We start from the raw sequence: 12,095 nt of genomic DNA on the forward strand, positions 1-12,095 counted from the left end.
CTCCTGAACCCATTTTCCCCAGCACTCAGCCCTGTATGGAATTATTTCGTGCATTCATTTCTTCCTTTACTCATTTATTCATTGCCCACTGCTAGAATGCTCTTGAGGTCAAGACCTCTTTGCTGCTAGTACACAATATATATTTGTTGCATGAACAAATAACTTCTTGTATAGATTACTCTATGGCAGGGTTGGCTAACTTTCCGTAAAGGGCAGACGGCAAATATTTTAGCCTTTGCATGTTACAGTCTCTTCGATAACTATTCAGTTGTGCCACTATAGTGCAAAAGAAGCCACAGACAACACATAAACTAATGGCATGCTGTGATCCAATAAAAGTTCATTTGAAAAACAGGCAGTGGGCCAAATTTGGCTCACAGACCATAGTTTGCCAACCTATGCTTTAAAGTTTTACTCTACAAAATAAAAGCTCAAAATACATTATTGCCTCAACATCTTCCTTGATAGCATGAAACAAAAGTGAAACAACAGGATTTGGTACTTTGAGTCGAGCCAGTGGTGCTGTGTGCACAGTAGTAGCCTGAAAAAAATTGACAAAAAACCTGCATGATGTCAAACCAGAACATCCTGTTTACAGAAGAAACTAACCTCAAGGCTGAAGCTATTTATGGTGGAGCATGACGCGGGAAAGTACACGCGGGAAAATAAGATGTTGGGAAACACAGTGGAAACAATCACAAGGAAGACAACAGTTGTGTTTCTGTGTTACCCAGATGCCCGGGACCCAGGTATAAAGACCACCAGAGAAGCAGCTTCCAGACATCACCCTCCTCCTCCCCAGTACCAACCCAGCCACACGCCACCATGTGCCACACCAGCTGCTCCCCAGCCTGCCAGCCAACCTGCTGCATACCCAGCCCCTGCCAGGCATCCTGCTATGTGCCCGTGAGCTGCCAGAACTCCGTGTGTGTGCCTGTGAGCTGCACGCGCATCGTGTGTGTGGCTCCCTCCTGCCAGCCCTCCGTGTGCGTGCCCGTGAGCTGCAGGCCCATCATATATGTGACCTCCTCCTGCCAATCTTCGGGGTGCTGCCAGCCCCCCTGCACCACCGTCTTCTGCAGACCCATCTCCTGCAGCACCCCTTCCTGCTGCTGACCAGCTGCTCCTGGTACACAGGGGTACACACCTGTATCCCTCCGCGAATAAGCATCTGGTAGACCCCCAGATTGCACACATAGGGCAGATGAAAAGCATGCTCAAGGAAACCTCTGAACTCTGGGGTGAGAACGTGGAAAAATGATTCAGACCTTCCATGACCCTGGGAACCCTCTCAAGGAAGCCCTGGCTGCCAGAGTCCTTGTCTCACTCCAGCAGGAAACTAAAACCCATGTGAGCCAAATAAATCGGCTGTCCCTATACACCTCGTCTCTGTCTTTTATCTTCATATATTTTGTAAGTTCTTTCCTTGAAGGTACATACCAACTTTAATGGCAGCAGCACCTCTTCAGAGAGCCACCTTCCTGATGGCTGAGCTGAAGTGGAGGGTCCTTGGTTGGGGGAGTGGCCTGAAGGTGCTGTCCCCCGACTCCCTCCCCAAGCCCTGCACTGTGGGGTAATAAGATGTTGGGAAACACAGTGGAAACCACCATGAGGAAGACAACTGTTGTGTTTTTATGTTACCTGGATGCCTGGGACCTGGGTATAAAGACCACCAGAGAATAAGCTTCCAGATGGAGGGTGTTAGGGGGAGGGTAGAAGAAAACAATCCTCTACCCAGAAGGATGGACGAGAAATAGTCCTGGGCCCCAGATCCCATGCAATACCTCAAAGGGTTACTGTGGCAAAGAAGGCGGGAAACTCTTTCAAACAACACCCACCACAAATACAGAGCAGAGTTCGTCTGTCCCAGGGAGGGGTAGCAGGAAGTCCAAGAAAGTCTCATTCTCCAAGTCCCACATGCAAAGGGCCTGCCTGAGACTGACACTGGACCAGGACAACAGAGAGCCCTCCTTTCTCCAGGTCCAGCCTAGCAGTCACAGCTCAGTAAGCAACGTCAGCCTGCCTCTGGGGAAAGGCAGAAGTGTGTAGAGATCTCCTCTGAATGTCAGGCATGCAGGGGTGTGTGAAACTTAGGGTGGAGCAAAAGCACTGACCTCCCCACCCCTCATCCTAAGCACAAGCACTGATACACCCTAAGCACAAGCCATTGGTGCACTGAAGGCAACCACAGGAACAACAAAACCCAAACCACGGTCAATGTCTGACCAGATTGATCCATTCACCTCCCCCTATACACTAATGACCTGACAAAAGAGACACACGCATTTCCAGAAGGAACTGATGATGTCTGATATTCAATAAAAAATTATAAGACATGCAAAAAAGCAAGGAAAAACCAAGCCATTGTCAGAAGACAAAGAAATCAACAAAAATGGATTCAAAAGTGACCCAGGGGCTGGGCACAGTTCACACCTGGAACCCAGCACAGTGGGAGGCTGAGGCTGGAGAGTCGTTTGAGCCTGGTAGTTCGAGGCTGCAGTGAGCTGAGATTGCACCACTGCACTCCAGCCTGGGTAAAAGAGCAAGACACTATCTCTAAAAACAGAAAGTAAAAAGTAAAATGACACAGGTGTTAGAGCTATCAGGTATAAACTTTAAAATAACTATAATGAGTAGATTAAAAGATCAAGAGTAAAGCATTAAAAACATATATGAACAGATGGGTAATTTCAGCAGAGAGATGGAAACTATAAGAAAGGTCAAGTGGATATGGTAAAAATCAAAATACGGTATCACAGATGGCTTCCTTCAGTGGGCTCATCAGTATATCTGATACAACCAGGTGTGGAAGCTTTGAATTTGAAGACGTGTAAATATAAATTGACCAAATTAAAATACAAAGAGAAAGAGAAAGAGAAGGGTGGAGGGAGACAAGAGCAAAACATCAAATCCTCATTTATGGATGTAATTGGAGTCCCTGAAAGAGAAGAAAGAGAGGGCAGGGCGGAAGAAATATTCAAAGAGGTAATAGTTGAGAAATATTCTAAAAATAATGAAATACATAAAGCCCATATCCAAAAAGTTCAGAGAACCCCAAATTGGGTAACTATATCCCCACCACAATTGACTAGACATGTCACATTACATCTGTGACTGACAAAAACCAAAGGTAAAAGGGAAATCTTGAAAGCATCAATATTTTAAAAGCAGACTATGAGCATAAGGACAAAGGTAAAGTTTACATCAGACTTCTAATCAGAAATCACACGACCAAAAGTACATCTTTAAAATACCGAAAGAAAATCTGTCGACCCTATGACACTAAAAGTATCTTTCCAAAATGAAAGAAAGCACTTTTTCAGATGAACAAAAACTGAAAGACTTCATTAACAGCACACATGCACTAAAAGAAGTTCTTAAAAAATTTCTTCGAGCCAAGAAATATGATAGCAGAGAGACACTTGGATCCACACAAAGAAAAGAAGAGACCTCTTGGCTGGGTGCGGTGGTTCACCTCTGTAATCCCAGCACTTTGGGAGGCCGAGGTGGGTGGATCACCTGAGCTCAGGAGTTTGAGGCCAGCCTGGCCAACATGGTGGAACCCCGTCCCTACTAAAAATACAAAAATCAGCCAGGCATGGTGCCGGGCCCCTGCAATCCCAGCTACTCAGGAGGCCGAGGCAGGAGAATTGCTTGAACCTGGGAGGCGGAGGTTGCAGTGAGCCAAGATCGCACCACTGCACTCTGTCCTGGGCGACAGAGCAGGACTCTATCTTGGGGAAAAAAAAAAAAAAAAAAAAAAAAGAAAAGAAAGAAAAGAAGAGCTCTAGAAATTATTTTAAAAGAAGATAAATATAAAAAGCATTATAGGCCGGGCGCAGTGGCTCACGCCTGTAATCCCAGCACTTTGGGAGGCGGAGGTGGGCAGATCATGAGGTTAGGAGATCGAGACCATCCTGGCTAACACAGTGAAACCCCGTCTCTACTAAAAATACAAAAAATTAGCCGGGCGTGGTGGCGGGTGCCTGTAGTCCCAGCTACTCAGGAGGCTGAGGCAGGAGAATTCTTGAACCCAGCAGGCGGAGCTTGCAGTGAGCCGAGATCACGCCACTGCACTCCAGGCTGGGTGATAGAGGGAGAATCCGTCTCAAAAAAAAAAAAAAAGCATTATAACTAATTGACTGTCCAGAGCAAAAATAGTGACAGTGCATTATGGGATTTTTAACATAAGTAAAAGTAAAACATGGCAAAAATAACACAAGGAATATAAAAGAGGACATGGAGGTACACTGCCCTAAAGTCCTGCCACTTACAGATGAAGTGGCGTCATATTACCCGGAGGTATCCTTTGTTACAGTAAAGATATGTATTGTAACTCTTAGGCCAAATAAGTTTGAAAAGACGTATTAGGCTATTATCGCCTTGCTATAAGGAAATACCTGAGACTGAGTAATTTATAAAGAAAGGAGGTTTAATTGGCTCACAGTTCTGCAAGCTGTACAGGAAGCAAAATACTGGCATCTGCTCAGCTTCTGGGGAGGCAGAATTGTGAGGAAACTTACAATCATGGTGGAAGGTGAAGGGGGAGCAGGCACATCACGTGGCCAGAGCAGGAGCAGGAGAGAAAGACAGGGGAGGAGCCACACGCCTTTAAACAACCAGGTCTCCCAAGAACGAACTCACTGTCGCAAGGACAGCACCAAGGGGATGATGCTAAACCATTCATGAGAAATCCACCCCCATGATCCAATCACCTCCTACCAGGCCCCACCTCCAACACTGGAGATTACAATTCAACATGAGATTTGGGCGGGGACACAAATCCAAACTATATCAAGATGTATATAAAAAGTAGATATAAAAGGAAGTAACTAAGAATACTAAACCAAAAAGTGGCATAGAAAGAGGGCAAAGATAAAAAGGAACAGATGGAACAAATAGAATACAATTAGCAAAGTGATATTTTGCTAATATTAAATTAAATGCAAATTAATTTATTAAATTAAATTAAATGCAAATCATCTAAACACCAAAACGAGAAAACAGAGATTTTTTTTTATGTTAACTGAGACAGCACTAATTCATTTAGCACTGCCATTTCTTTTTTTTTATTATTATTATTATACTTTAAGTTTTAGGGTACATGTGCACAACGTGCAGGTTTGTTACATATGTATACATGTGCCATGTTGGTGTGCTGCACCCATTAACTTGTCGTTTAGCATTAGGTATATCACCTAATGCTATCCCTCCCCCCTCCCCCCACCCCACAGCAGTCCCCAGTGTGTGATGTTCCCCTTCCTGTGTCCATGTGTTCTCATTGTTCAATTCCCACCTATGAGTAAGAACAAGCGGTGTTTGGTTTTTTGTCCTTGCGATAGTTTGCTGAGAATGATGGTTTCCAGCTTCATCCATGTCCCTACAGAGGACGTGAACTCATCATTTTTTATGGCTGCATAGTATTCCATGGTGTATATGTGCCACATTTTCTTAATCCAGTCTATCATTGTTGGACATTTGGGTTGGTTCCAAGTCTTTGCTATTGTGAATAGTGCCGCAATAAACATACGTGTGCATGTGTCTTTATAGCAGCACAATTTATAATCCTTTGGGTATATACCCAGTAATGGGATGGCTGGGTCAAATGGTATTTCTAGTTCTAGATCCCTGAGGAATCGCCACACTGACTTCCACAATGGTTGAACTAGTTTACAGTCTCACCAACAGTGTAAAAGTGTTCCTATTTCTCCACATCCTCTCCAGCACCTGTTGTTTCCTGACTTTTTAATGATTGCCATTCTAACTGGTGTGAGATGGTATCTCATTGTGGTTTTGATTTGCATTTCAAAAAACAGATTTTTAATTGGATTAAATAATTCAGGATCCAACTATATTCTATCTACCAGAAGACTCACGTTAAATATAAAAACATAGATAGGTTAAAAGTAAACAGATGGAAAAATATACCACACAAACATTAATCAAGTAAAATTGGAATGGCTATATTAATATCAAACAAAGTCAACTTCACAAAAGAAATATCACCAAGGATAAAAAGGAATATTACATAATGATAAAGCATCAATTCACCATGGAAACATAACAATTCTAAATGTGTAAGCACCAAACAGCCAACTTTCCAAACACATGCAACAAAAAAACTGAGAAGGGAAAGGAAAAGCAGATAAATCAGATTTGTCATTGGACTTCAGCTTCAAGAGAACAAGTAGACAGAAAATCAGGAAGGATACAGAAGGCCTGGACAACACTATCAATCAACTTGACCTAATGGATACTTACAGAACACTCCACCCAACAATAACAGATACACATTCTTTTCAAGCACATGAAACATTCACCAAAAAGACTATATTCTGTGCCATAAAATAAACTTCAACCCATGTAAAAAAGTTGAACTAATACAATGTATGTTCTCTGACCACAAAGAAATTCAATTAGACATTAACACCAAAAGGATAGCTAGAAACACCCTGCAGAACTGTAAACTAACCAACACACTTCTAAATAACCCATGGTTCAAAGAAGAATCACAAGAGAATTAGAAAATGTTTTGAATTAAATACAAATTAAAAGACAACATGTCAAAATATATGGAACATGGCTAAAATAGTGTTTAGAGGGATAAAATTATATCATTAAGTGCTTATATTCACAAAGAAGAAAGTCCTGAAATCAATTATCTAAGTTTGCACTTTAAAGAAAAAAAGCAAATTAAACTCAAAATTAGCAAAAGAAATGAAATAATTAAAAATCTGCAAAAAAATAGTGAAGTAGAAAATGGAAAAGAATTCAATGAAAGCAAAAGCTGCTTCTTTGAAAAGAACAATGAAATGAATAAGCATCTAGCCAGACTGAGCAGGAAAATTATAATAAAAAGAAAAAAAAGACAGAAAATAGCAATATTAGGAGTGAAAAAGAGACATCATTACAAATCTTACAATTATTAAAAACATGATACAGGAATGATGTAAACAACTTCCTACGATTAAATTTGATAACATACATAAAATTGGCACATTTTTTAAAAGACAAAAGTATGAAAGCTTTTTCCAGAGAAGTAGGTAGCCTGAATAGTAACATATCTATTAAAGAGGTTGAATTTTCAGTTAAAATCTTTCAACAAACAAAACCAGGGGCAAATGGCCTCCCTGGAAAATTCTACCAAACATTTAAAGAGAAAATATAACCAATTCTACATGAACTCTTCCAGAAAATAGAAGGAAAGGAATCATTCCCAATTAAATTTATAGAGCCAGCATAATCTTGATATCAAATTTGAACAAAAGTATTATAGTATATAGAAAACTATACACTATTAATAATATCTCTTATGAATATAGATGCAAAATTCTCAACCAAATACTGGCAAATTAAATCCATAAATATGTGAAAGAGATAAAAGATTGTAATCATGTGAGATTTATCCCAAGAATGCAAGGTTGGTTCAGTGTTAAAAAATCAACTTATAATTCACCATATCAACAGACTAAAGAGGAAGCACCATATTATTATCTCAATAGATTCAGAAAAGGCTTTTGACAAAATTCAACATCCATTCAGAATAAAAACTGCTAGCAAACTAGAAATTAAAAGGAACTTCTTTTAAAGAGTATCTATGAAAAACCTATAGCTAATATCATACTTAATGATGAAAGACTATATGCTTTCCCCTTAAAATCAACAATAAAGCAAGAACATTCACTTTTGCCTCAGCTATTTATTACCCTACTGGACTTCCTAAACAGTGAAGTAAAAAGCATGCAGCCTGGAAACGAAGAAATAACACAGTCTCTATTAACATATTACATTGTTGTCTACCTAGAAAATCCCCAGAATTCTACAATAAAGCTACAAGAACTAGTAAGCGAATTTAACAAGGTCAAAGAAAAAGTGCCAATATACAAAAATCAATTTTATTTTAATATACTAGCAATGAACAATCAGAAATTGAAACTTAAAAATAGTACCATAATAGCGTTAAACATTATAAAATACTTAGGGATAAATTCTGGGGGAAATATATAAAATGCATACATTGAAAACTACAAAATATTGATGAGAAAAATCAGAGAAAACCTAAATAAATAGACCATGTTATGGATTGCTGGATATGTCGACTCTCCCCAAATTGATTTATAGTTTCAATACACTCCCAATCAAAATCTCAGCACGAATTCTATAGATATTGATAAGCTTATTCAAATATCTATATGAAAAGACAAAGAAACTAGAGTAGCCTAAACAACTTCTTAAAAGAAGAACAAAATTGGAGAACTCACACTAGCTGATTTCAAGATACTATAAAGCTGCATTTATCAGGGCAGGATGGTGTTGGCAAAAAGTTACTTAGCATATGACCCAGCTATTCCACTCCTAGATGTTTACCCAACAGAGAGAAACAAATATGTCCATGCAAAAACCTGGACTTGCTAACACATGCCCCATGTGGAGCACTAGCATCACAGAACTTGGGCTCCAAGTGGCCCTGAGGGCCCCACAGCTCTGGAGGATGGGGGCTGAGCCAGGCCTCGTCCATGCTTCTCTGAGCACAGGGCAGGTAGGTTCTCTAGAAGCATTTTTTGGTCACCAACCCTCCCTCCTCTCATGCTCTGATTTCCAGTTTCACCTCCAACTCCCAGCCCGGGGGACCAGAGTGCTTATGTGTGTGCATAAGTGTGTGCACGTTGTATAGTGCACACATTGGGTGTGTTCATGGATTCTAATGTGTTCAGCTGCAAGCATTTATATGTCTGGGTGGACTGGTTCCATTTCTTGCTCAGTTTTATCCAAAGCTCCCCAATTTAAACTACACAATAGGTCCCTGACCACCTTGCCTAAAAGATGATGAAACCAGTTTTTCAACCCTAAACTCAACACTTGCCTCCAAGGCAAATAAAAAGCTTGGAATCTAAGGTAGCCAGTAGTGAGAACGTTCTTTGGGGGACAGTTCTGGGCTATGCTATCTGGAATAGCAGACTCCTGGGGCAAGAGGGCTGGCCCATCTACTGGGGAACGTTTAACCTGAGACAGTCACAGCAGAGCCCCCCAGGAGGGGAATACAGCCCAGACAGGGGAAATGCAGAAGAACGCTAACAGCACAACACAGACTGGGAAAAGCAAGTTCCAGATTACATTCAGAATAATTCCCTTTTCATATCACCAGAAATTACTAAATTAGAAAACACACATTTCAGGAATACATAGAGATATGACTCAACTCTACTTTTTCTAGAAAGTAACAGAGTAAGGAGCACACAATCCCAACAGTGGCTACCCCAAGAAGTTCTTGGTAAATTATTGATGATGTTCTCATTTCTATGTCAGGCAGTGGGTTCATGGGGGTTTACTATATTAGGATCCTCAGTAATTGATCATCAGTCAATCAATAAAAACCAAACCTTTGTGGACCAGTGATGGGAGTGTGTGCTACAGAACTAATCCAGTTCTGTAAACCTGAGATCCTCTGCGACCTGGGAAACAGGACGTCCACCAACCACATGGGGAAACCCAATCTTCAGTGCTCTGAGGCTTTGGCCATCAGTGCAGGGCTTGCTGGCCTGGAGCAGGAGTGGACAGCCAGTGGGGAAGCAAGACCACTCCACCACAGGCGGGTAAGTCACCGCTGTGGCTACTGCACCTGGGCCCCGGGAGCCCTGGGAGAGAACACATGGGCATCTGCAGCTGCACCCTCCACCCGGGACACCACCTTCTGATGAGCACTGGGTGAAGGGATCACTGAAGAGGGTTTAGCAGCAAATTCTATGTAATCAGCAGAATAGATAGCGGGGAGTATGGAAATAAAAAAGAAAGACCAGAAATGCAGAGCTGCATGGGGAAAGCTGGTTTATTTGGCTCTCATGGGGTCAGAGAATGACTCTGGGACCCCAGACTTCCCTGGGGTGATGGGCAAGGTCAGCAAGGGCTCCAGATCATTCTGTCACATTCTCGATCCAGAATTCAGAGGCTTCACTGAGCATGCTTTTCACCTGCGCCATGTGCAGAAGACCAACTGAGGATTCATCCAGGGAGTGTACAGGTGTGGCCTCATCTGCACTGGGAGCAGCGGGTCTGGAGATTCATGCTCAGCAGCAGGAAGGGATACTGTAGGAGATGGGTCTGCAGAGGACGCTGGTGCAGGAAGGCTGGCAGCACCCAGAGGACTGGCAGGAGGGAGCCGCATACACGACAGGCCTGCAGCTCACAGGCACACACACGGCGGACTGGCAGGAGGGGGCCGCACACACAATGGGCCTGCAGCTCACAGGCACACACACAGAAGACTGGCAGCTCACGGGCATGCACACGGCTGACTTGAAGCTCACGGGCACACACACAGAAGACTGGCAGCTCACGGGCACGCACACGGCTGGCTTGAAGCTCACAGGCACACACACGGAGGACTGGCAGCCCACAGGCACACAGCAGGATGCCTGGCAGGGGCTGGGCACACAACAGGCTGGCTGGCAGGGGCTGGGCATGCAGCAGGCTGGCTGGCAGCCCGAGGAGCAGCTGGTATGGCACATGGTGGCGTGTGGCTGGATAAGGTCGAGGCAGAGGGCAGTGATGTCTGGGGATGGCCTCCCTGGGCAGCCTTTATACCTGGATCCAGGCATCCCCACAACACAGAAGCACACCTGTCTTCCTGTTTTTCTTCCTCAGTGCTGTCTCCTGGAGCTTAATTTTCTGTTGTAGGTGTCTCTGTGTTTTGTTTGGCCCTTAGTTTCATGACTAATTGCACCTTCTTTGAGCTCTTGGTATGCTTGGAAACCTGCCAGAGTGTTTTACTGGCTTCATCTGGATTCTTCCTTGTTCTTTAAAATTTCACCTGAGTTACTTTTGTGAGATTCCAAAAACTCAGTTCTCCAGATTTTCCTCTCTGTGTGATGATGGTCCTTAAACGACAGAAGTTGACACTCCTCTCACGGTTCAGGAAGGCTCCATAGTCAATGTGAGGCAGAACAGAATGGGTCTAGCTGATCTGTGGGTGTCCTGAGCGCTTAGAGCTGGATGAGAGCTAGCAGATGGAGGAAGAACATGGAAATCACTCGTCCATAGGATGAGTGGGGACAAAGGGTGTGCGTCACAGAGAACTTCTTGTGAGTGGTGACCATAGATCTTTGTCTTGAGAAATCCTCCTAGTTAAGAACCAAGATGAGACAACACCACTGGCCCTCATGCATGGAGACACAGCTCTAAGGAAATCAAGCTGGTCCAAGCGTGTTCCCAGGGAAGCATGTGAGGCCAGTGAAGGGTCCCATGGACAGCCATAGCAGGATATGTGTGAGCTGAATATAGAAGGTTCCAAGGACCAGAATGACTTCTGGGCATGTTCAGCAGAAAGCCATGTGCACCCTGTACTGCAGGGACAGTAGAATCTCTGAGCCTACAGATGTCAACACCAGATCACTTGGAACTTGGTACTATGATAATAGAATGAAGGAAAAAGCCACGTAATCATCTCAATTGATATAGAAAAGGCGTTTCACAAAATTCAAGATTCTTTCATGATGACAACAATCAACAAGCTAAGAATAGAAGAAAACTACCTCAACACAATACAAGCCATACACGAAAGACCCACAGCAAGCCTCATACCCACTGGTGAAAGACTGAAGGCTTTTTCGCTAATATTGGGAACAAAGCCAGCATAGTACTAGAAGTTTTACTAAGAGCAACTAGGCAATTTTTTTTTAAAAGGAAGAAAGAAAGAAAAAGCATCCAAATTGGAAAGCAAGAAGTAAAGTTAACTGTGTTCACAGATGATATGATTTTTTTATGTAGAAAACTCTAAATATTCCACACACAAAAATTTTAGAAGTAATAAATGAATTCAGCAAAGTAGCAGGATACAAAAGCAAAACACAAAAATCAGTTCTATTTCCATAAACTAACAAGCATAATCTCAAAAGGAAAGTACAATAACAATTCCATTTACAATACATTAAAAAGAATAAAATACTCAGGAGTTAACCAAAGAAGTAAAATAATTGTGTAACAAAAACTACAAAACATTGTTGAAAGAAATTAAAGGCAACATAAATAAATGGAAACACATCCCATGTTCATGAATTGGAAATTAATATTGTTAATATGTCCATACTAACCAAAGCAAT

The 12,095-nt window shown here is 42.3% G+C and overlaps 2 protein-coding genes across 3 annotated transcripts; one reads left to right on the top strand and one right to left on the bottom strand.

Annotated features, from left to right (window-relative positions):
* Positions 1 to 777: 777 nt before the first annotated feature.
* On the top strand, positions 778 to 1,187 carry LOC100447543 (keratin-associated protein 12-3). The gene has a single exon (XM_002830780.3). The coding sequence runs from the start codon at positions 826 to 828 to the stop codon at positions 1,114 to 1,116; it is 291 nt and encodes a 96-aa protein (XP_002830826.1). The 5' UTR covers positions 778 to 825; the 3' UTR covers positions 1,117 to 1,187.
* Positions 1,188 to 9,808: 8,621 nt separating this feature from the next.
* LOC100447911 (keratin-associated protein 12-2) lies at positions 9,809 to 10,546 on the bottom strand. 2 transcript variants are annotated; one of them, XM_009234036.3, is made up of 2 exons: positions 10,433 to 10,505; positions 10,065 to 10,288 (listed from the first exon to the last, which is right to left on the bottom strand). In XM_009234036.3, the coding sequence occupies exons 1-2, from the start codon at positions 10,503 to 10,505 to the stop codon at positions 10,065 to 10,067; spliced, it is 297 nt and encodes a 98-aa protein (XP_009232311.1). The 2 variants fall into 2 exon arrangements, with proteins under 2 accessions (XP_002830827.1, XP_009232311.1); XM_002830781.3 differs by having other exon boundaries at positions 9,809 to 10,546.
* Positions 10,547 to 12,095: the final 1,549 nt, after the last annotated feature.

This window comes from Pongo abelii, chromosome 22 (assembly GCF_028885655.2).
Source record: "Pongo abelii isolate AG06213 chromosome 22, NHGRI_mPonAbe1-v2.0_pri, whole genome shotgun sequence".
Lineage (NCBI taxonomy): Eukaryota > Metazoa > Chordata > Mammalia > Primates > Hominidae > Pongo > Pongo abelii.

What these genes read in the sequence shown, in the direction of transcription:
- LOC100447543 (XM_002830780.3), top strand. Translation starts at nt 826, where the DNA reads ATGTGCCACACCAGCTGCTCCCCAGCCTGCCAGCCAACCTGCTGCATA.
- LOC100447911 (XM_002830781.3), bottom strand. Translation starts at nt 10,505, where the DNA reads ATGTGCCATACCAGCTGCTCCTCGGGCTGCCAGCCAGCCTGCTGCATG.